Source organism: Plectrocnemia conspersa, unplaced genomic scaffold (genome assembly GCF_051122295.1).
Source record: "Plectrocnemia conspersa isolate PC_06_02 unplaced genomic scaffold, ASM5112229v1 ptg000001l, whole genome shotgun sequence".
NCBI classification, from domain to species: Eukaryota; Metazoa; Arthropoda; class Insecta; order Trichoptera; family Polycentropodidae; genus Plectrocnemia; species Plectrocnemia conspersa.
In genome coordinates this window covers 26,696,824-26,722,775 of record NW_028277165.1, presented here as the reverse complement: position 1 = coordinate 26,722,775, position 25,952 = coordinate 26,696,824, and the positions used below count along the sequence as shown (strand labels likewise).

Below are 25,952 nucleotides of genomic sequence, written 5' to 3'. Positions count from 1 at the left end.
TGTCTAAGTTATTGATTTATGCCCATGCTTAACTATTGGAATCAATTAAATGCACGCTTATCGATTTATCGTCTTCTAAGTTAACCGCAATTACTTAACGGCTTATTGTCTCTTAACATAACGAGCCGTTAAACGGCGGCAGCGTTTTCATCATTCTGTGTTTATGCAGTTTGCGTTTCATTTTAACGTATTGTGTGCAAAGGAGCAATCGCGGTTATCGCAGTGAATGTCAAACTTTTCCCACTAGCGGACCACCTCGGGTCGTATTATAACGAGCTCTTTGTGTTCGTAGCTTCATATCTGAGGTTCACGAGACGTAGTATGCAAATAAAAAGTACTAGAGATAATACAGCTCGTTTATTGATAAATATATATATATATATATATATATATATATATATATATATATATATATATATATATATATATATATATATACGATATAATTTCCCTGCAAAAGGATTGTTGCTTGAGCGCACTAACAATGTTTATTTTATAGCAGTAAAAAATACTTATTTTTACATTTAAAATTATAATACATAGCTTTTTATATTGCTTGAATAGCACTGTACAACAAAATTTTGCCTATTGCAAACATATAAATGTATATTACGACTAAAGTTTTATTTTTACTATATAGTACAAATATAATTTTAATAACTCAGTCAATTAAAGAGTAAGCTAAGGACAAGTTGGGTTCGGTTTATTCGCTTAGGTTAGGTTTAAATTTGAACATAAAATAGACGTTTTACAACTGTCAAATTAAGGTCAATAGAAATTTTAGAGCAGCATATAATTTCACTAACGCCCATCATTTAAATTAAATTTTTGTTAGTATAGATATATCTACTGGTGAAAATATATCCAGAAAATATAATATTATCGGTACATTATGTACATACTAAATATGCTACATGTTTTATTTTTTTAGCAGTTTCTCCATCCCAGACAGAATTAATTTATGTAGCTAATTTTAAAGCTTCAAATGCTACTAAAAGGGATGATATTTAAAGACACAATTAGATGATACGCTTAATAGAATTATAAAACAAGTCTTTGAAAATGCTTAAGAATAAAGGGTTTAGTTTTATTGGTCTATCTTATTTTTTATATCTATTATTTTGTAATTTTTTTAGTTGCGAATTTTATTAAAATTTATTATGGTTTTCACGCCATATATCATACAAAATTTTCACAGTTTCAATTATTAGTCAAACTGTATTTGTTCACAATCTGCTACGCTATTTTTTTTAGAATCAAAGATTCACTAAATTTGACTAAATTCTACAATATTTAAAATAAAATAAACCAAACGAAAACCTAGCTTTTAAAAAGGTTTCTAAACGATTATTATAGTACTTTAAATAAGATGCAATTAAATTAATAACTGAGTTCCACTTACTGATGTTTAAAATAATTATATTTTAGTATAACATTACTTGAGGTTCGTCTAATTAATTGAATGTGTAGTATCTGTGAAAATATATTTTCACTAGAATTCAGTGAAATCATATCGGAATACATTTTCATATAAATATTTTATTTGTCAAGCATGAAACTAATCAAACGCTTAAAAACCAACAAGTTGTGTACGCTATTTGTTCCTATACGCCACCAGAGAATTTAGTTAAAAAAAATAGTTATATGGCGACACATCTTTTAAGGACAAAATATTACAAATAAACGTGTACCGAATCTTTCGTAAAGTTTTTTAATTTTTACCGATACTGACTATTGAAACTATAAATATTTTTTTTAAATTATTTAAACTGGCCTAGTTTCTAAAATATGTATATAAATATAATTTTACCGAAAAATGTATGTACAGTTGCAAAATATTCACTTGCTGTTCAAACCCAAACCCAATTTTTTTAATACTAAAATATTTCCCTTAAATGTTAAATTCACCCCATCCCCATGTATCACGTTATCAAAACTATCATTAAGACAGACGGTCGTGATCTCGGCAGCGGTCAAGTCATGGCACATGACCGGTCATTAAATTCGCACTGTGCAAATACCCCGCGGTACGTCCGAATTCCGCAAAAGCAAGGGTTTGACTCCTTGACCCCTCTCTCGCTTCATCCGTGACTCTTAGCAAGGATGCCGTCAGGATCCTGACGTTCAAATTCGAAATCAAAGCGCAATACCTAACGCGCCTCCTTCCTTACCGCCCGAGGTATAAATCGTGACATTGAGAGTTATTATTATTATTATTGCATCGGCCTTCCGACATCTCGGGTATTAAACCCTGAACGCTAATCGCCGCCATCGATAAGCGATACGGGTTAAATTGAAACACAAATTTAACCCTCTGCGCTGCTCGTAGCACGAGTTATAAATTTTCGTTAAATTGGTAGCGAAGTGCGAAGATGATCGGTGGATCTTAAATAGGATTGTCTCACATTTTATAAAATGGCCGTGCCCTTGTAGGGCATCTGGGTGTGTTTTGCAATTATCCCCGCGGTGCAAAGAGCCTCCGCTCATTATTTACGACTGTAGGATTAACCACGCTCTTGAGTGGATGTAAAACTGGGGATTAAATATTTATGATGTAATATGCGTCTTTGTATATTAAAAAAATTCAAGTTTAAAAGATAAAATCCTTTTTAAAATACTGAACCACACCGCTAGATTTTCAAAAGATTTTCAAAGCTAGAAAACTATCAACTAAAACATATCGTATTAATATTTGACTATCAACTACAGATATTACTGTAATTAAAAATATATATATATATATATATATATATATATATATATATATATATATATATATATATATATATATATATATATATATATATCGTTTATGCACTTTCAAAAAAAAATGTTCATGAAATACTTATAAGCTTAGCATGATTTACGAAACTACGTATTTATTTCATATGAAAAGCTTTCTAGAAAAAACGTAGAGTTGGCAATAGTAGTTTAATTTTTGCTATATAATTATTAGCAGTTAAAAATTGTGTTTATTTTGTATGGACATGGATTTATTAGTAAACAATGTATTCTTCAGTTATATTAAAACCAGATACGAGTAAAAATGTTTGTATGAAAGTTATTACAGACAACTATATTTTCCCTCTAGACAATTCTTATTTTGCATAAAATAAGAATTTCACTTTCTTTGCCGTCAACAGAATTATATTTATTTTTGATAAAATAAACACAAATATGCCTAATATTTATTTCACATTTATATACAAATATGCCTAATATTTTTTAAGGCGCCATTTATATGTATATGTATTTATTTAGATTTATTATGGCCAATACTGGCGTGACAGATTCTCCTGACTGGCAAACATTGGCGCGCACGCGCATGGTTGCGGACCCGCGCCCCGTTCATTGTAAATTCTAACATGTAATTTCAAATTTAAATAAAAATAATACTGCAGCGGCTAAATCTGTGTTCAATTGCCACCCGTCACCATCCCGTCGCCAAAATTTATTACACTATTTTGCATTAATATATTTTTAAAACCATCTTTTTAGTTTTGATTAAATTTTTAAAGCGACTTTTGATCATTTTATTGCCAAAAAATCCAATATTTATTTATATTTGGATCTCATCTCAACAATTATTTTAGCATATAATATTTTTTACTCAAACATTTGACAATAATTGTACTAACTAAAACAATATTTTATTGTAGTCTTTATTCTACTTACATAAACAGCAAATCATACTAACTAAGCCAGTTAAAATATATCAAACAGTTAATTTATAATGTTACTGTATTTGTTTACTTGTACAATGTGGAAAACGGTACAGTAATATTAATAATAGATAAAATACGTCATTCAATGGATATTATTATTCTGAAAAAGTTCCATTTAACTACCTATTAGTTTCATCAGTAAAAAATTAAGCTTCATATTGCTCCTTATATGATATTATAATCTCGGATCTTGAACAATATCAACAAAAAGCTACTGAGTTAGCATTGCCTTATCCTGCACATCAATCAAGCTCACGCACTACCATCCATTGCTAACAGACTACTTACTGCCCATTTAGTTGAGGCATCAGGCGCCGTGGCGAGGATAACGAAAATCCTTTTAATCTTTCAAGGACCTAATGAGCCACTAACGTCACTGGGTTGCGGTCGAGTGCGTAAAGGATTATTTTATGTGTATCGATATCGTCTGCAATCTTGCTGTTGCATAATTAACGACATGCTTGCACGCAATGCTCACGTACAGGGTGGTCATAAAAATAGTACTCCCTTTTACGGCAATCATAACTATCTAAACTTTCGATATGCTAAGAAAATTTAAGGCCTCTGAGTATATTTTTAGATTAAAACATAACGTGGGTGCTAGTAACTGCTCGGAATAACCCATCACTCACAGAGATGCGGAAGGATTGCCTTAACAATCTGCATTATCGTCTAAAACGGTCATTATCCTTAAACGGGGGTCGTATATGGGGTGCATGGGAATTACGACCGAAAACACGAATGCATACGCAATTTAGGTACACGAAGAGGTGTAAAATCGTGACGTTGTGTAATCTTTTGATTTTTTTTCTCCTTAGAAAATCTTCAGTAGATGATCCGCTCTAATTGATTCCGATATGACTTAAGCTCAATGGCCGGATAACCGTTGTCGAGTGGCTAAGAATGGAGCTTTAACGTCAATTAATAATGGTGGCCATTGAAGAGTACTACGCACTGTCTGAGATTTTTTAGATCAGATTTACAGTAAATCTTTTATAAAGAACTTATAAAAAACAGTTTATATTGGAGTGGACTTTTATGGCAAGCGATGCGGAAAGCGATTGTTTATTGAAAGCTACCGAGTAGTGATATTGAAAGGCCACGATCAGGTAGCCGGTGTAACAAGCAAGTGATTTGTATCAGATTCTAGTTGTGTCTGGTGTACATACACCATCAAAAATTTATCAGTAATGTAAGATCATTCACTCAACTGTCACTGATCAACCCTACATTATTAAAAGCTAGACACAGCTCTTTAAAAAACATACTAGTAGTTTTCAAGTTTTGATAGTGTTAATAAAAATTTAAGTGTGGTAGTTTTATAGACTAGAGTAAGTATTTTATTAACAATTACAATTTAACTATTTTTCAAGGCTAATAAATTTTCAACTTTATATCGCGTTAAAACGTATTAGAAGTTGCATCATCGTTTTGTTACCAACGTAAGCGATCGATCTGTCGAAAACGAAAGTACGCGAGAAGACTTGCGACCGACACTTAGCGGCAAGGCGAAACATTTTTAGTGCTTCGATTTATGTCCGTTAATAGCAACACCGGTGTATCGGCTGTTTTATACTAGATTCTACTAAAGTTGTTTGTGTCGCAGACCGGTCCATTTCCGCCCAGTACAGTGGGTAAGAAGCTCTGGAAGCTATCCCAGTATGTACTGTTCCTTAAAGTATTCGTTCATGCGCCGGTGATTATAGTTAAAAGTCGATGATGACTGGTGTTGTTGGCCATTTTTACGATGGGCGGCTTTATAGTCTTTTAAAATTCAATGTCGATCGCTGAAGCGGTGGAGAAAAAACAATAAGTGGTGCTTTGATCTTAAAGTGATGCCATATCTGTGGAGAGTGCGTGTATGGTATGGTTAAGGTTGTGCTTAAGCCTTTACCGTCTTACACATTACACAATAATAGTTTATTTAATGAAATTTATAATTCAAAGTAAGGGCATTGCTCTTAAAAAAAATGAAATCAATAGAGTAATAATATGTCTTATTAAAATTTAGATGTGAATGCAAGTGCATGTTACTAGATGGTTAACTCTCACGCAAATAAATCAATTAGATTCAACATGGCAAAGACAAGCAAAACAGGATTGACCATTCTCCCATTATATCCCCGCTTAATTGATCGATCGTGATGGATTAAATAACCGTAAAGTTAACGAGGTGCAACTGCATCGATAGAACCATAAAACACTGATCTAACGCTACCTTTCTAGTTACTATATTTGCACCGAAGAATGCTCAATGATCAATCAAAGAATTTGTATTAATCTTAGCACAAAAAAACAGCATCTTACCGGTCAGGTTCTAGCCGTAATAAAATTCACAATTCACAATAACTAATGATTAATAATTATTTCCCTTAATGACGATCATAATGAAATTCGAGGCCGGTGAAGGTCGGTCATACTACCTAACGATGGTCATTATGCTTTTTTGGGTTTGACTGAAAAAAATGTAACTGAAACATTTGACTATGTACATTCTTGTGTAATAGATTGTTTTTTTGCAAAATTGATATAATAAATTGATGATTGCGTATCATTGTGTTTTTTAGTGTAGTCAGAAGACTAGATAAAAAAAGAATATTAGGTGGCGTGTAAAAATAAACTTGAAGTCGGAGAAGAACCATTACTTCATTAGATTATAAGTTATTATGTTATTTTTTTGCTATTAAGATTCGGTAATTTATTACAAGTATGTATTAATTTTTTTGTATGATGAAGATTTTCGAGACGATTTCTTTAAAAGTGTCGTATTTGCTTTTGATAGCCATAGTTAAAACGCGGCAATTTAATTATCGCTTTGTTTTATTTAATAATCTAAATTTACATATTAGCATTAATTATTAAATCGTGTAGTGAGATTTTTTTCCATAATTTTAATAGTATTTTTTTATTTAATATACAGTTATTAATTAGCAATTATTTTATTTTAGCTAAATTAATGTTGCACCAATGTGTCACAATGACCCAAAAAAATTAGTTAGAAAGATAAAAATAATAAATTATAGGAACTGGACCAGCTTAATTATCATTATAATTCAGATCTCAAATACGGATTTAATAAATTAAAGACAGTGTGTTATTCTGGACCTGATTTAATTCATGATTTTATTTTGAAGGGTTGCGAAGTCAGTCTCGCTGCTCCTCTAAAATGTATTTATGATCTGATTCTCAAAACATCATCATTTCCTGATCTATGGAAATGCACAAAAGTCACCCCTATTCATAAAAAATGTGACAAATTATATATAAAGAATTATAGACCAGTCGCAGTGTTGTCAGCTCCTGCTAAATTATTTGAAATAATTATTCATAAATATCTCTATAATCACTTTCGGCAAGTTTTGTTAGACCAACAGCACGGGTTTCGTCCTGCCCGTTCCACTGTTACTAACCTTCTGTCGTACACCAAAACGGTGACAACTTCTCTCGATGCGGGAATTCAAGTAGACGTCGTGTTTACAGATTTTGAGAAAGCCTTTGACAAAGTTTGTCATAGGTTATTATTAAAAAAATTGTCGAACCTCGGTTGCTCAGATAATTTAACTCGGTTATTCTCGAGTTATTTAAGCAATCGTAGACAGTTTGTAACCTATGGTGGACGATTGTCAAAATAATATTTTAACCCTTCGGGGGTTCCTCAAGGATCCAATCTGGGACCTCTGCCTTTTGTGTTATTTATTAATGACATAAATACAGCAATTAAAAATTCAAGTTTTCTTCTGTACGCAGATGATTTAAAATTATATAAATGCATTTGATGTGTTGTAGACTCCTTCTCTCTACAAAGTGATTTAGACTCTGTGGAGATGGGCTTCCATTAACCGTCTGCCCTTTAGTGTCGGAAAGTGCCATACTGTGTCATTTTCTCGATCCCGTTCGCCATCAGCTTATTTCTACCATCCCGGTGGTAACATTTTGACTAGAGAAACTTCCACTAAAGATCTCGGAATCACTTTCGAGAGCAAATGGAGGTTCTCTCTACACATACACGACGTCTGTGATAAATCTTCCAGGATGCTCGGCTTTGTTATGAGGAATACCTTTCACTTTGACGATCCGTCGGTTATTCGCATCCTCTATGACACCTTAGTTCGTAGCATTCTTGAATCGGGATCTATAATTTGGAATCCCCGAATAGCCAAATATTCCCTTTTCAAAAATTCAAAAAAGGTATTTAAGATACCTTTACAAAAGGACATTTGGTTATTATCCGTACTTATATCCCAGCGCCTTTCTTTTAGGAGTGTTGGGATATGACTCGTTGAGTTCTCGCAGAAAGCTGTATGTCGCTAAGCATTTTTTTAAACTACTAAAAGGTGCTGTCGACAATCCAGCTATTCTCGAGGAATTCCAGTTTTGGGTTCCGGAACATTTACGAGAATCACGATCGAGGCCTCTTTTGATGGCCGTTAGGGCTAGGACATCCGCACTTGCCGACCCGCCTATAGCTGTGACCATCCGGCTCCTTAATACGCTGGCATTACATATTGATTTATTTAATGTTAGCTACGAGGATCTGATCCAGTTTGTATTATTTAATTTTAATATTTTATAATTTTTGGTTATGTTTAAGTATTATTATATTTATGTATATATACGTTTTTTTATGTTTTATAAATTTAAAATTTGTTTTCGACCATCGTGGCGCATTGGGGTAAAAAATAAAAAAATAATAAAATTAATATATAATGTGAAGAGCAGAGGGCGCACAGGTTGGACCCTTGTAGAACCCCTGAAAGGAGTCAATGTATTTTGAATATCTTTATTACATCTTAAATATACATTTTTATATATTTTATTACCAAATTTCATATCGACTTATTGTTAATAAAATAAACAACAGCAATATGTATTTATGTATTTAAAAGATGCTATAAATCTGAGCAAGATTATTATTTTTCTGTAATATTATATACATTATCCTTACCATGATATAACAGATTGATTTTGTAAATGATAAAGTGCCTTGTGATGAGCTACCGTTCCGCCCCTTTATCTCGAACCCTTGGAGTCTGCTTTTTATTTAAATCGCTCAACTTTAGTTTTTAAATAGCTAATTATGGGTTTTACCCGCCACTCGGTGCAATGAGAGCCACCGTTCTAATTAAGCTACGTTTTAGATCTGACGTCGGCGTAATGGTTCTCAAGGGAATATATAATGTGTAGAACGCGCCTTTCGTCAATGTGGTTTGATGTATTAATTTATATCTTGTTAGGTGCACGATCGCAGAAACGATATTTAGTCACGAAAGGAGATAAATCGAAGCCGTCTGTAACCCTTTCAGTTTGTACACATACAGGAAGATGATTTAAAGATGTTCTATTTGAACAAGGTCGTAATTTATACGAATTGATTTTGCTATATGAGAAACAGCTTCATACCATATTATTTACCTTTGCTTAAATAGCTTTAAAATAAACAAGTAAAAATATGCAGTGACTGTTAATCCATATTAATTTTACATATGAACTTAAAAGTTGTCTGTTAATTATGATTAATACAATATAATCAACTTCGATACATTGTATTCATAGAGTTCGTTCAAAGAAATATTATATATTCAAGCTATTCAATATCTAAGTAAGTTCTATACCATTCAAAAATATGTATTTAATTTTTGGTTAATATAAAAAACGGTCTATTAATACCTAAATTATTTTTTATTTAGGTTTATATAATTTTATTGGATTCTAAAGTTTTATGTGCGTATTTTATGTATATTATCACAATAAAGTTTTGACATATTAATGAGATAATAAATTTCTGAATATGTTCCGCGTTACGCGTTAAAGGCGTACAGGAGTATAAAATGTATTTTGACAACAAATGATCATAAACATCGTTCAAAAGTAGATAGTACAACCTGTCGTAGATGGGACATTTTAATAAGAAAACTCTTGTACCATACAAGACACGTCTCGTTTAATGGTTTTTAATTATAGGTCTTACCGGCGACGACACTTAACACGTTCCCGATTGCCTTTTTATTTTTTTATTACTAATAACTTAACGTTTTCATCATGCTATTTAACAATATTTCGATGCAGTCTTGTGCCATGAGTTAAATAACGACTAGAGATTAATCTAAGAGTCACACACGCCAATTACGATCGATTTTGCATACCGGCAAAGCGGTCTCTGCGAGTGTGTTATTACCCGTTTTTCAGTCAATCTTAAACCATTAGAGTATCCGTGTGATCCAAAGGTAGCTGAAGTTCTCTAGAATCGCAGGTCTAAATTTGCTTAGTTGATGAATACCGTTGCGAATTTCACACGCTAATAATGATGAGCTTTCGTATTTATGCTTATCTTCATGTAACTATACTGCGGTAGTTTTTGCTACCAAAACGTATATATTTCTCATTTATTTTTTATCGGACATTCAGGCCGTATCATTTTTTTAGATCTGGTTCTGAGAATTGAAAAAAACGTATCTAACAAATACTTTCAATAGTCTGATCAAACGTGATTGAAAAAGATTTGTTTTTAAAAATAAACTGATGCACTGAGAAAAAAAATATATAAATGTATACAAAAATATTTTTTAATAAAATAATATTTAATTTAATTAAATAATATTTTAATTATGTTCTCTGTCGATGTAAAATTATATTTAATACACTTTTCTGACAGGTTAATACAACTTTAATCAAGTAATATAACTGCATCATAGCCCCCATAACTTATGTGCGTTTATGGCTGTTTTTTTTATTAATACATAATAATAACAACATCATTTTTAACGGGCTATTACGAGCTATTGCAATAGCATTTTATTTTCGTTACAGACGAAGAGAATCGTCTGCGTAATAACCGACCACGAAACACTTGACACACTGTAAAACGTTAAATTATCGACGCGCACTTCTCAATTAAGCCAGCGCTTCTCAATATCCAAAAGCTATTAGTGATGTTGCCTGGCGGCTGACGCCCCCTTTGAGGGTTTATATTTAAGTAAAAATTCAATAAATATCGGTTCCATTGCGCAAAAGCTGATATAATACATGCACATACATCTTCATCCCGCGCGTGGAAATCTGACGTGAAATAATAGACACGCCTCGTTTTGTAAAACGGCACCTTTTAGGCTAATAACAACCATTAGGGCTAGTTCGGCCATCAGTCATAATCGAAAATCATCTATTTGGACACAACGTCTATATTAACGCTCGATTTTTAGAAAGAGGTTTTGGAATTCTCGCTTTTATGGTGCATGAGCAAATTTTATGATAGCTCAAGTGTTGTAATATGATGGCTCAATAGATACATGATGTAAATGAAGATATTATGCCTTTCAGCATATATGCATCTTCTTAATCTAATAAATTTATATTCGAATTTGAAAGACTGTTTTTTTCTGATCTAAATAGTGGTTCTTCACTCGTTATGATAGGAATGCTGCAGACTTATTATTTTTTTAATGGGCTTTTGATTAAGATGGTTTTACTGTCATTTTTATAGTTAAGGTTCTTACCTGGTTGTTCGTCGGCATTTGAGCTGAACAGTACACATAATCCAGTCTCGTAGTTGACCGAATAGCAGGTGTTGTTGTTTTGGCATATCTCCAGGCAGTCGGTGAGCATCAAAGTTCCAGGAATGTCGTCGAGGATGTGGGTGGGCGCCGAGAAGACGTATCTGCAAAAAAACGTATATAATGCAATAACAATGTTGCGTTAACTTTTTGTAGTTAAACGAGGATATCCGTTACGGCGGATAAGTCCGTTAACTGTGATTCGTTCTGTTACGAAATTCGTGTCTGTCGGATGACGTTGTCATCAATTAACCGGTTAATCAGCGGCGATAGAGTTAAATTAAACGGTCGCCGCTCAAGAGGCAATCTGTTTTGTCTTGTGCGATCGTATCTAATCAAATTTTGAAGAACGTTACATGTAAAAATAAGCGTTTAAAAGTAGCACAAATACACCATCTTACTTTTGCCATTGTTGCATGTTGATGATCATAATAAATACTTGAAGTATAAGAATCTATCATTCTTTTAATGGCTCAAGAAGTATATTCGTAATATTTTAAATAAATTTAGAAAAATCATTTATGAAGCATTTTACCAAATTTCTTACAGAATCGCAAAATGTGAAAAACCATAAAAAAAAAGAAAAGTTTGTTTTGCCAGCAACTATTGTTTTGGTTGAAATTATGTTTAGCTAATCACATGCAAAACAGTTGAGACAGATACCGCTTTTTGATAATAAAGTTGAAAGACGAATTGATGATATGTGTATCTGAAAATTAGTTTCTCGACTTTAGTAGATGTTGCATATATTCGATATGTGACAGTAATTAATATACAGTGGACTTCCATAAAGATTGGGACTTCGTTATAGGAATACTACGTTAGAGGGGACTAGGCACGCATACAAAATTTGAGTTTAGGTACTTTCAACTGTATTTTGTGAATTTAACATTTTTTTTTATTTTGATGTATTTAGTTTGTAAACAAGAGCACGTACCCTATGTTATAATTGCGACACGCTCAAAGAATGTCATTGATTTTTCGAGTGCCAGGGGAATCAAACGCAATAGTGTTTTTTAGTTAATTTTTTACAATGAATAAATATAAATTATTAAACTTTTTCTGCAGTATGTTTTATTTTAGGATATTAATAAAAATCTATTAATTATATTAAAATCAAACAATAATGGTAGAAATGAAAAGTTGAAAACTTCATGTTGATAGACAGCTCATCTATTATATTAAAAACAAATATATTTATAAACATACATATAAGAAAAGCTAATTGTTATTATTCTATAAATTACGCATTTTTTCCTGTTTTGAAGGTTATCATATTTTCAATATTAAAAATTGTGTCTGAATTATATTATATAATCAGAAGGATGGCCTTTTTGTAATATGGGGCGAAACATGATGTTTGTGAATCACTGTGTTAAGAAATGTGTCTCAACATCTACGTTGTGACGTCTATTATATCGCAGATATCTTATACGTTATATATGACTCTATTATGATGTAGCATTTAAATAATTGGTATTTATGTATTGAAGAGAAGTTCAAGATATGCTTTTTGCTTCATTCATATTAACATTCCATATTATATTATAAATATGTATAAATCGTAAAATATTATTGATGTCCTTTTCATATTATTATCGGTTGACCGTTCAACTGTAAAGCATTAAAATTGTAGATGAAAGCGTCACTTTTATGCATCGGCAGTAATTCTCCATTGACGCATGAAAAAGCATTTTATATTACTTTATGAATATTCTTTATTACGAAGCAAATGAAACGGTTGTTAAATTTAAATACCAAAGTTAACTATGTTAAAATTGTATGTTTGCGTACAACGGTGGCGTTAATTCAGAATCCATATTGGAAAAAATCATATCCAAAGCGTGAAGATCGCAAATTAAATTAAACAGATTGAAGGTGATTCGTCGCACCATTGTGATGGATTTTGGGGTTCCAAAAACGGTTTGCGAGGTCACAACGGTGCTTTTTTGTATACCAAAAAATTCACGGATATCACCATAGCACACCTATCCGTTTTGAGCGGCGTTAAATCAGATTTTATGGTATATTTTTATTTAGGTGTGACTAGAAAATCTAGTTGATGGAATGGTAATCTTACCCAGTCACTAGCTCGAAGCCGATCATGTCAGATTTGCACTCATCTATGGAATTGGCAGGCGCTGATGGGGCGCTTAGAGCTGATGGCGCAGAAGGTCCTGTTGAAGGCAGCACAGCCTGTCCTGGATTTTTGTATAGATTGTTGACTATGTTCTGCTCTGAAGATGCCGTTGCTAAATTGTCTTGGAGAGGCGCTTCTGCTGGATTTTTTATACTACCCGACGCAGAACCAGCTAGTTCTCCGCTTCTTTGAGCTGCACCCTCAACTAACACCAAAACCGCCACAAGCACCAACCCCAAACTCCACGACCTCATGATGAAATCTGTAATAAAATAAATAAAGCATTATTATTACACACATTTTTAATTGTCAATGTTTTTTTATATTAAAAGTAGCTTAGCAAATTATATTTTCACCGTGACCCTTTCGTGACTGGTCCCGGGGTTTGATCGATTAATAACGATAACCACATTTCGGACCTTTGCGCAACGCTTCTTCACGTGTATGTACCTACTACACGGACCGCCGAAGTCCGTGTCATTATATTAATCGTGAAAATGCCACAAGAACAGATTCGAATGTCTCTCGGGCACCAGATTTCCGGCCAAATTGAAATTACCTGCCGATTAGGCAGCGCGTAATCACCGAAGGCTGCCTGCCTATGATGGATTCGAGGGATAGAAAAAAAATACACGTACATCCAATTCCCGCATAATGAAAAGTACGGATAAAAAATGCACCTAACGGTGCTCGTCGAAAAATGCGTGCAATCAGACGGTGATGAATGCGTAATGAACCTAATATTATTATAACTATGAATAATTTTAATGGAATTTTAATACCATCTCATTTACAACTTGCAAGTGTAATATGTTTTCGTCGCATTTACATCACGAGTTTGATTTGATGTATGTCTAATATGTAAGTTTCCATGAGCACGGAACAATAGATAGTAACTTTAAAAGACAATTTAAAGAAACATTTGCAACTTTGCGCATATTATATAGACATCAATGATATATTAGTTTTTGTAAGAAGTGTTTTTCATCCTTGGTTTTCTCACATTGGAAATATTTTCTAATGATTCTGCTAAAAATAATCATGTATGTTAAATGTTAATTCTGAAGAAAATGTTATAGATTTTTTTTGCTTAAAACAAAGACCTAAAAAATTATATTGCTATAAACGTATTGACTGTATTTTTATATTAAAATTGTCATCTTAATCAAAAATACTACAAATGGCATTTAGTTGTGTATAGGTCCAAATTTAATACGCACTATTATATGTATTATATCTGAGTATATTTTGAGTATTTTGCCAAAATATACTCAGTTAGCAAAAGTATGGTACATAAATTTCGAGGTAAAAATATCACCTGTAAATGTCTATATTTATTCAGCCCTTTAAGAAGTGAGTTAATTTATGAACATTTATAAATTTGTGAGTGAGTTTATTTTTATATATCCCCATAATTAGTTATATTGTTATTTATTTATTATTATTAAATATTGCATTTATAGTAAATAATAACAAAAAATCTGTGATTTTATTACTTTTATTGCTTTAATTTATTTTACTACTTTTCTCTATTAGTGTGTTTCAATCATTTATTTCAACACTTGTCTAATATTAAATTTTGTTAATTTACTTTACATATTGATTATAAATTATTCGGATTTTGTGGATTTTTATATCAATACAGAGGCTTTCAATTTTTTATATCAATACATGTAATTTATTTCGTACTCTTTTATTATTGGTATTATTTTGTATAGAAATCATTTATAAAAATTTAAATTTATATAATAATATTATATAAATATCTGAGGTACATCAAAACAGTGAAAGCTCCCCCGCCGTACACGTACGGCGATACTCCTCAAAGGGTTATTGATTCAAAATATATATATATATTTGTAAAAATAATTCGATAGCCTCTTTTTCACATCATCTGCATTTTTATTTTTTTATCTAGAAAATGTTGCATCGTTCAAAATAAATAGTAGTCGGAAAAGCAGATCTTTTAAATCAGTGATTTTTTTTACTTTGATTTCTTTTACTACTTTTCTCTATTAGTGTGCTTTAATAATTTATTTCAATACTCGTCTAATATTTAATTTTGTTAATTTATTTTAGATATTTATTATATATTATTCGGACTTTATGGATTTTTATATCAATACAGAGGCTTTCAATTTTTTTATCAATACAGGTAATTTATTTCGTACTCCTTAATTATTAATATTATTTTGTACAGATATCATTTACAAAAATATTTTATAATTATAATGTTTTTTATTTCTTCAGTTATATATGTAAATATATAACTTATCTGGGGTACCTCAAAATAGTAAAAGATCGACCGCCGTACATGTACGGCGATACTCCTTAAAGTGTTTATAATTAAAAATATATATATATATTTTTTCTAAAAATATAACCTTCTCACAAATCCAATTTATTCCTTTAATTTCATAAGCTTAAATATTTCGACAGCCCCTTTTTTACATCATCCGCATTTTAATTATTTTTAACTAAAAAATGTTGCATCGATTAAAATAAATAGTAGTCGGATAAGCCAAATCTATTTTTTACTTTATTTAAACGACGTAGTTGATAATAAAAAAATTGCTGATATTTTATATAGCAATGTTTAAGCGCTTCATAACGTACAATCCATTTACATACAAAATATTTTTTTACAGTGAGACCGGGCTTTGTCTATTTGATCTTTGTATAAATACTGTCTTCTACGACGATTTTGGTTGTACAACATTTATTTTTACTTTCTGATTATCAAATGGTCGGGAAAAGACGACCAGCTTCAAGATCTAGAAGCTCTTGAGATAAGCTAATATGCGCCGATTTGTTCTCTTCGCTCAATTCGCGTGGAATTTATGCCTTCCAAGCCTTCCCAATTTTCTTAATGTGGTAAATCAGACTGACTTAGTTTCTCGGCCAGCTTATAATTATTTGCTTCCATTTCTGAAGTCCTACATCCAGGATCATTCTTGATATCGTAATTTACCATTCGAATATTTTTAAACCATATTTTACATTTATGTACAAATATCTAATGAATCATTTACTACTTCACAAATAGTTTTAGTGGTCATGTTTTTTTTTAAATCATATAAAATTTAATATACATTAATAATCGATGCACCTCGTAAATTTTATGGCCTAATTTTTAAAATATCAGAATATTGAGTCTAGATCTGCACCAACAATCAGCTGCCAAAATACGACTGGCTGCTAAAGCTTAAATTCTGAAAAAACTAAATCTATTTTGGGGTACTGTATTGCTTATGTAATTAAATGTTTCTTTAAAATCTTATTGTGCGTTGCGATCTTGCACATTATTTCATGCAATTTTTGTGAAATTATGCAGACTTTTAAATCTCAATTATAGCGATAGAAATCCGACATTATAATCTTAATTTAATTTTCTGAATATTTTCATTATATATATTATTATATTAGATGAATCGATTTATTTTATCTTTGTTGTAAAATAGTGAAAAATTATATATAAGTAAAGTTATTATCTAAATATATGTAAATATCTAGTTGACCGTTTATGACTTGTATTTATATAGAAAAAAAATCCAAGCATTTATACAGTAAGTTTGATTTAGATGTTTAGACCACTTTTTTTAAATTAATGGGGCAATAGATGAAATAGCTGAAAATTATTTTTTTATGTTATTCGTTTGTTTTTTTCCGAATAAAATATTTCAGTTTGTTTGAACAGAAGCTTTTAAACTGTGTAAATTTTGAATTTGTGTATAATTTTAGTTGTTCTAAATATTATAAATATATTATTTGTTATTAAACTTAAATTTAATTTATTCAATCGCTTGTTTTTAAAGTAATTTTTAATGGATGAAATAAGTAAAAAATCAAGCCCGATAAATCTTAAATTAAATTTAGAAAAAATGAGTTGCTATTACGTATGTATTAAAATTCAATATGATTTATATATTTTTAATCCTAATAATTGCCACCTTAATTTTATTCACACCATTTATAATAAATCTTCAATAAAATAAGTATAGCAAATCAGGCAAATCATTTTTTTTACATTAAAGCAGAACATTTTCAATAATTATAACCAATAATTGATCGTTCTCCCACGACCCAGCTTAGTAAGGGTCCGAATCAACTGACCCTCACGATTCGCCAGAGAATTATCAGCGTGACCTCCGAATGCCTATGTTTTTTCATCATTTCCTTTTATTTATTTCAATCGGATCTAGTCCGAAAAAAAATATAATACGAATTGCTACGTGAGCTCGAAACTATCAATTTCGATCGGCGCGTTTTGTTTGTTCTGACTGGAGCAATTTTTCAAAGATGCCATGATGTTTCGTAACATTGCCATTATTAACCGTTTAAGCTGTCAAATTATTTTAACAATCCGATAACGAACGTTGTGCAGCTGTTGACCCTAGTTGCAGTTGTTAGATTTCGTAAGATCAAATCTCGCTGTGATGAATGGTGTGTAATACAGTTAGTGTTTGGATACGAAATGAACGCCGTAATGGGCCGAGAATCCCTTTGAGTCCATTCGTTACTGTTTTTCATCAAATTGTGCATCACAAAAAAAAGTAGACAGATGTAGGCACATACTTAGCGAACAACAACCGTGAACAAAAAAAAAACACAGGAAGACGTTTGGCCCGTACTTTGATAGTACACGCGCTGAGGTCGAGGCGTGTGTTGTAACGTGCATTCTTTGGATTCTGAATATGTAGATCGATTTTTAATATTTTTGTGTATTATTATTTTTTTCTTATGTATTAAAACGTGTCTAGTTTCGTGCTCAATGCGCGTTTTTCACGTTTAGATATTTATCTTGGAACAAACGAAGCGTTGAGAGATTAACGCGCACGCCTTTTGGAACAGTCAATATAGATTGTTATTAAAAGTGTATTCACTTCACACGCTATTTTTTATTATTTTATTAAAAGTAAATAATGGTGTTCAGGTATTAATAAGCTATAATTTTATCGATTTTTCTATATAAATTCACTGTAAGACAAATACATAGATACACTAATAAACCGTTACAATATATATTTTTTTTAATATTTAAAAAAAATTGTTTTAGCTTTATAAAGAAAATTATACACATCTGGGGCTACTTTTAAATGCTCCACTATTTTTACATTTCCAAATTGCATTATTATCATAAATTAACCAACACATTTGAATGTTATATAAAAATACATTTGCTATAATATGAAACATATATTAAGTAATCAAATTTTGGCACTTTGACTAATATTTAATATTATTTATTTAATTTAAGTTGTTTTACACAATGATGATTATAAGACAATCATGGTTGGGTGGTCTTATGAGAACCCATCTAGCATTTATTTTATTTTGTCAATGGCGTTACGTAACCTAAGTACCAAAAAATGAACTCACGCACAAAAACGTAATTTGAACAGACCTCCTGTATACCTCCTGTACGTCCGACGTAAAAAATAACATAATCAAACCATTGCTTTAAATTTACGCCATTTTAACAATTGTTTTATTCAACACCTTGTCGACGCACGTCACGTACATGACGAGTCCAATTCACTTTAACGAATTCGTTGGGCAATCGCCATTCAATTGAACGCAATGATTTTCGATCGTTTGTTGTGGATGCAATCCGTCAGTAAGATTGCCCTTCAATCACACAGCATCATCAATCAACTTGACCGCAAAAATTGACCTAACCATTTTGTCCCATTTTGATGTGAAGGTGAATAGGTGAACATTCTTGGTTTAAACACAAGAGGATTAGTGGATCTCGAGATTTCTTAATTGAGACTTATTTCATAAATACGCCATAATGTTACTTAAACTAAATATTACATTACAATATAGTACTTGAAAACTTTATGAATTATTTATTACATCATAACTATAAGTTTTATATTATTTTACTTTTCTTTTTTTTAACTACATTATCATAGGTTGGTTAGGGATTAAAATATATTTTTTTATGTGGAAAGTTATAGAAACTGCTTTAATGTATGATTCCAACTTCAATTACCTTACTTTAATAATAATTTACGTGACATTTATTAATAAATGAATAAATACAAAAATGTGTTTTCCTATGATATCTGAAAAAATAGTATATTTCTACAATAAGCTAATTTTTTTTTGATTCTAGATTTAATTAATATTTTTTTTATATCAGAAATAAATTTAAAAACCTAATATTGATGCTCTAAAAATAATTTATGATTCGCAAAGACGTTACTATGTTGTCTGTTTAAGATTATAATATGTAATTACTATTTAAATTCTTTACTTACAGTAGAAATGGGTTTAAAATAATAACTTATGAATATAGATTTAAAAGCTTTGTTATGTTTTTTTCAACATGCATTTTCTATGGCTGGAATATATTCTATAAAAATAGATTTATTCATTTATGTAATTTATTGCAATTATTTTCAGAATTGCATTATTAAAAAAAACTTAAAACATATGATATATTTTTTGCACTGACATTAAATCAAAAAAGCTATTGATATATGTGTATATGTTACAGTGAATATATCTAGTGAAAATATATTTTTCTTTTTTCAAATATTATACTTTTTGCACTGACGTTGCATAGAAAATCTATTACGTATATATTTTCATGTTACATTAAATCTATATTACCAATAAAAATATATTTTCACTGGTTTAAATATTATATTTCTAGTAGAAAAATAAATTTTGCTTTGCACTTTTATTTAACATACGTAAACTCCATCTAAGTGCCTTCAGAATAAATTTGATTTTGGGTAAGATATTAAATAGTATTTTATCTGAGTTATTAATTATCAGAATACTACTTATTTTTGATGAAAATCTTTTTAATAATACATATTTACCGATGTGCTTAAAATTAAAATTAAAATTAAAAAAACTAAATATAGACCACAATCAAATTTTTAAAAATAATAAAAACTTTATTTCATCATGTTAGATTTTTTCGCAACTGTTACCGCGAATGTATATTTTTAAGTTAAGTTATATTTTCAATAGTATAAATATAATTTAACTAACTAGGCCAGTTAAAATGTATCGCACAATTAATTTTTAATATCACTTAAGATTAGCGTACGTGTAACAATACAGTTTCACCAGCGAAATTATAAATCAATTGTTTGATACATTTTCACTGGCCTAGTTAGTGAAATTTTATTTTTACTAGTAAAAATATAATTGCTTTTCAAACCCAACCATAATTTTAACAGTCGCTTTTCATACCCAAACCTAAGTTTTTCTGATATGCTTTTACTAAAATACATTCATTACAACATATTATATATATAGTAAACATAGCTGGGATTTAATAAAGTGAGAGACTTGATTCGAAAGATTCTATGGAACACGCATGATATTAATTCTAGATTAAATTATGACTAATATTTTCTTAATCACAATAAAACTTCATCCAGTGAAATATATAAAAATAATCATTTGCATATTAAACTAATGTTCTTTGCAACATAAAAAATCTTCACGCACGAAATGCTAATTAAGACCAATTTACTAATTTGATTTTCTTGTATCTTTCACAGGTAAGCAAGCTACTACTACTCCTACTAGATATGTGAGATCGTCCTTGGATTTGTACTTTTTCAAGGTAAGAGTTCATAACCCTATCAATTAAGTACCTATGCCTATTTATTTGGCTTACAAGCCGTTCGTGGTTCGTGAGATTCTTATTTTTTTTATATCCAAACTAAAAGTTACTGGAATTAAATCCGATTTAATTAATAGAGGCGTTTGGATCATTTTTATTGGTTGAGTCTATGAAATTTAAGCTCGCTAACAAGTCTCTGCAAATTAGTTTTAATTAAGCGTTGATTTATGATTCTAATTAGATAATTTAATAGATACGATATTGTTATATAATATTATAAATTATGGTAATTTTTGTGTATGAATTGAATAGAATAATTTTACACTAATTAAACTCAACGTGTGCCGGTTGTTAAGCTATGTTTTAGATTATTGTTTAACTAAAGGGTAAATTAAATCGATTGATATGATTAATTTCACGCTGATTTATAGATTTTATTTTAAATTTTACGCTTATAGTTTTTACGCATACGCATAATGTGAATTAATACTATAATATTATTATTCTGCAATGAACTCTAAATAGGACAGCAGATTGTAAGATAAATTGAAACGTTATGTTTAGCGCTAATAAGATTTTTTATCGACGGCTCAGTGAGGTGCCACAAAAAATGCTACACTGACATGGGCCGTGGTTTATGTAGTATGTAGCTAACTGGATAAGTTAATTGGGTCTCTCCCTTGGGCAGGACTCGCTAGTGACTCACGTATCGGTGACTCGTCGAAACAAACACAAAGAAGCGCCGCGGGTCATAATTGACCCGCGGCCAGACAATGAGTTATTCTTTTTCACACGAGAGTTCAACCGGTTAAGTAACTGATTCATTTACTTTTTAATTGACCGAAGAAGACGATTCATATTATCGCTTTTGCACACATCCAAGTATTACACCGTGTCCAATTCTTCCTCGACATAATGTAAAAGGATCGCGGAAAGCTATGAGGAGACCATCAATCACTCTTGGCGTGCATTATTTAAAGGCATTCAAAGGCCGTGGAAGAAAATGCTTTTACGATGCACTTGTCCGATGGCCCCAAATGCAATTAAGTTGCGATTGCATAAGGTGGCCACGGTGATGCATAATGCATGAGGTGACCACTCGGGGCGGTGCTCATTATTGGGTATATTAAGCTACGCAACTGGTTGCCTTTTCCGAGATTTTCTCCTTCTTCGGTCAGGTAATATAATAATTACATATTGGAAAATTAAGATTATATATTCAATGATGTTGTTTTGCATTTTAATGATGTGTATATTAATCGACAGTTGCGGTTATGACCCTCATTGTTTCAAGGTTCTTATGATCTTAATATTTAATATCTAAATTATAATTTTATTAAAGCTATTATTAGCGTAGTACCTTTTTAAGCAATGTGTGCATATTTATTTATTTAAATTATTTTATTACGCTTTTTACACGTTTTTCAAACTGAGCATCTTTACGTATAGAGTGAAGCTCCTAGTGCTTTTAAAAATGATTCCAGGATCTTTAGTGAAATTTTTCAGTCATTGAGATCGTAGAAAAAAGCTTATGGCGAACGAAAGAAATTTCGACACTTACAAGCAGACGCAGATAGCCCATCTTCATAGAGTATCTAAATCACTCTGTAAAGAGGAGTCTGCAACTTTAAAGCAATTTTAAATTATCTGCATATAGAATTCTTAGCTTCCATATTTGCCATTAATAAATAGCGTGAAAAGCAAAGGGCCCAAGTTGGACCTATTTAAAACCTCAAAGGAGTGAAATATTTTTGTTACAATCGGCCACTATAATCGAGTTAAATCAGCCGACAATTTTTTTTCTAAAAACCTATGACGAACCTTGTCGAAGGCCTTTTCAAAATCCGTACGTATAACGTACACTTATCGTTTTTGTGAAAAGCAAAAGGTTATTAACAGTTGAACGGGCTGGACGAAACTAACGCTGTTCTATAAATAATCATTTATACTGGTTTTTAATACAAATTTTGTCGTTTCTTATGAATAGGGGTGGTTTATGTGCATTTTCAAAGATCAGGAAATAGTGTTAGGTCAAAAAAAATGTTTTAAAGAAACAGCGAGACTGGCTTTTTATCCTTTAAAATGAAGTCAGGAACCAAATAACTGAAAGAAATATAAATAATGTAATATATACATATATTTTTATTTATTTTGTCCTATTTTTTATGGTAGTCTTAAAGTGTTATTTTGTCCTCAAATACATAGAATAATTGTATAGCAAATGTTTAATATTAAAGTGACATTTTCAGGGCATATGTTATAGAAATTTAAAAGCAAATATGCACCATTAAGTAATTTTGACCTAAAAACAGAGTTTGCCGATTTCTTATGACCATCGTTTTGATATCGATCTAAATTTTTACATCGTACTTGATAATCGAATAGCACGATCCTAAGCAATCTACTTTTATTATATATAACAATAGTTTGCTTTATACGTAATTTTCGGGTAACTTACATATTTTCACTCTCAAATAGTACGGTTGAAAAATTTAAATTCTAAGCGAAATTTCTCATATCTATTCACCACTAAATAAAAATAAAATAATTTAGTAACTCAAATATAACATAAAAATTGTTATATCTAGAAAATGAAAATACTATTCTATCGAAGTGTATTTATAGTAAAATATATAGAAAAAACACTTCAAAGTATCAATTTTAACACATTAAATTTTATTTGTATTCATTTCGAATCAGTCACGAAAAGCAAATTTTCCAATAAAAAATAAAAAAACCCTGACAGTTAAACTTTAACCTCCCGATTTTGACTTACTAACCGGCGTCTATTTTCTATCTTTTGCCTAATTTAACCGTCACGCCATAGCGATACTCTTATTGTCATATTTTTTTACCCATAAAAAGTGACTCATGCAAAATTTTTATCCTGGTTCAACATTTTGCGAGGGCGTCCTATGTGAGTCACCAAAAGACTGACACACTTTGATGAGCACACACCTACTGAGCAACTTCCTTAAAGATCGTTTTAAAAATTACTGGATAATTTGATCGTCCGTACGCGGTTGATGTACATACATATGTATATTTTTTTCCTCTGCATATACAGTTATAAAATTCACCATTTTCAATGGCACTTCCGCGACTCGCAAAACCAACGGCCGCCTATTAAGAATCGTTATTTTAATTTCATAATTTAATCTAATATGCCATTTCGCTAATTTCGGTCGTACGAATGACTTGCAATTCACCGTGTTTTTACCCCGTGGTTATTGTTTTTTTTTTTACGTTTTTAATTATAGTTTTACCGTTGTCTTTTTGTGGTAATTTCATGATATGTATCGATTGTGTAATTGGCTATATTAAACTGTAATCCCTCGGATGACGTTGTAAAGGTGTGCCTTATCCGCGTATCTATCGGTTAGTTTTTATCTCGAATCCCGCGGTTATCGAAAGTTCAAAGTTGACCCAAGTCGGTCGTGACCGTCACGAGCCGGACAAGACAGTCACGGCCTGGTGGCAATCACGACATCCTGGGGCCGATATCGCCAATTTAGGACTCTCAAGACTCGAGTCAGGAGACTCGCATTCGAATTGAATCTTGATATATTGTATGTCAAGAAAAGTGACCGACATAACTTTTAAACTGAAACCGTTACATCGACAATGTACAGGAAAATCTATTTTAATGGAATAGAGTCCAGATAATCCAGAATTTAAAAAAAAATAAAGATGAACGGTAATAAAAATAGAACAATAATATTTTTTCTATCAATTTTGAATGGATGAGAATGAATTCTAATCAGATGGATAGTACAATATTATAAATACGAGTATCTTCAGCAATGATTTAAATATGATTCTGCTTAAATGAATAATCACACAAATGATTTTTATAATGATAAGCGAATATTGTACAAATTGAAACAAATCCCTGTACCATATTAACAAAGGCTTTATTCTGATGACCGTGAAGCTTTTTATTGAGAAACATGGACTATAAAGCATGAAGGACAATTTATATTGCATCAATATAATACCATGATGAAAGAGCATACCATGAATAAACATTTACAACAGTAAAAAACATTAAAAAAATGATTTAGCACAACAGAATATATATTTGTTTTATTGAAATAGCTTTTATAACATTTAGCTCAATATACCTAAATTATCAAAATGATACGATGCTGAGTTTAAACTTCGTACTTTTTATGCCTAAAAATGTTTATAAAGAATAAAATGGAATAACACAAATGCACTTGTACTAGGCCTTAAAAACATTTACAGTAATGGTTTAAATGTAAAAATATGATTTCAACATCATTTAGGATAGAAAAGCAGTCATTGCAATTACGCTCTGATATGCAATTGACCCCGAGTAATAGAAACGTGGGACTCGGTTAACTCGATATTAAAAGGAAATTATTGCCAGAGATACACACAAAGCAATGATGACACACGCGAAGATCGCCTTAAAGAAAAGACATTGCAGAATGTGGGTTATGCGTTTCCTATGACAGTTCGCAGAGCATCAATGCAAAAATTGCACGTAATGCGCTCGACACAAAGGGGGTAGGTGAGCTGCGAAAGCAAATTACTCATAATAATATATACGTATCACGAGAAGATTGGCTGGCTTTATTATGGCAGGCGTATCAAGAAACTCGGCGGGGATCCACCAGAAGAGTGGAATATAATGTCAGCGTTTAAAATTAAAACAGGATTTGGAATGGTTTGAGAATCGGGGCTTGTGACTGATAGTGTTCTAGATGAGATTCATTAATAAATTAATACGCCGCACTCATGAAATGCATATAATAAAATCAGCTTTTCAGCAAAAGTAACTTAAAAGTGTGCTATTAATGCGCTCACATTTTAATTTTATGCGAATAACTATTATAAATTATTTTATGGTCATATAATAAATAACGCTGCGCGTCTCCATTTTATTGATATTTTTTATTTTTCAACAATTATATCAG

General features: G+C 31.0%; 2 protein-coding genes across 4 annotated transcripts in view; one reads left to right on the top strand and one right to left on the bottom strand.

Annotated features, from left to right (window-relative positions):
- Positions 1 to 25,952, top strand: part of Atg16 (Autophagy-related 16) — a 266,491-nt gene that overhangs the window by 45,923 nt on the left and 194,616 nt on the right. The gene's annotated exons all lie outside the window — the stretch shown is intronic.
- The window catches only part of neo (ZP and PAN domain-containing protein neyo), a 116,653-nt gene that overhangs the window by 21,420 nt on the left and 69,281 nt on the right, over positions 1 to 25,952 (bottom strand). Inside the window, exons 5-6 of the mRNA XM_088188664.1 lie at positions 13,356 to 13,677; positions 11,219 to 11,379 (exon numbers count right to left, since the gene is read on the bottom strand). Of these exons, the coding sequence (XP_088044790.1) occupies positions 11,219 to 11,379; positions 13,356 to 13,669 (475 nt within the window). The 5' untranslated portion in view covers positions 13,670 to 13,677. The remainder of the gene's footprint in view (positions 1 to 11,218; positions 11,380 to 13,355; positions 13,678 to 25,952) is intronic.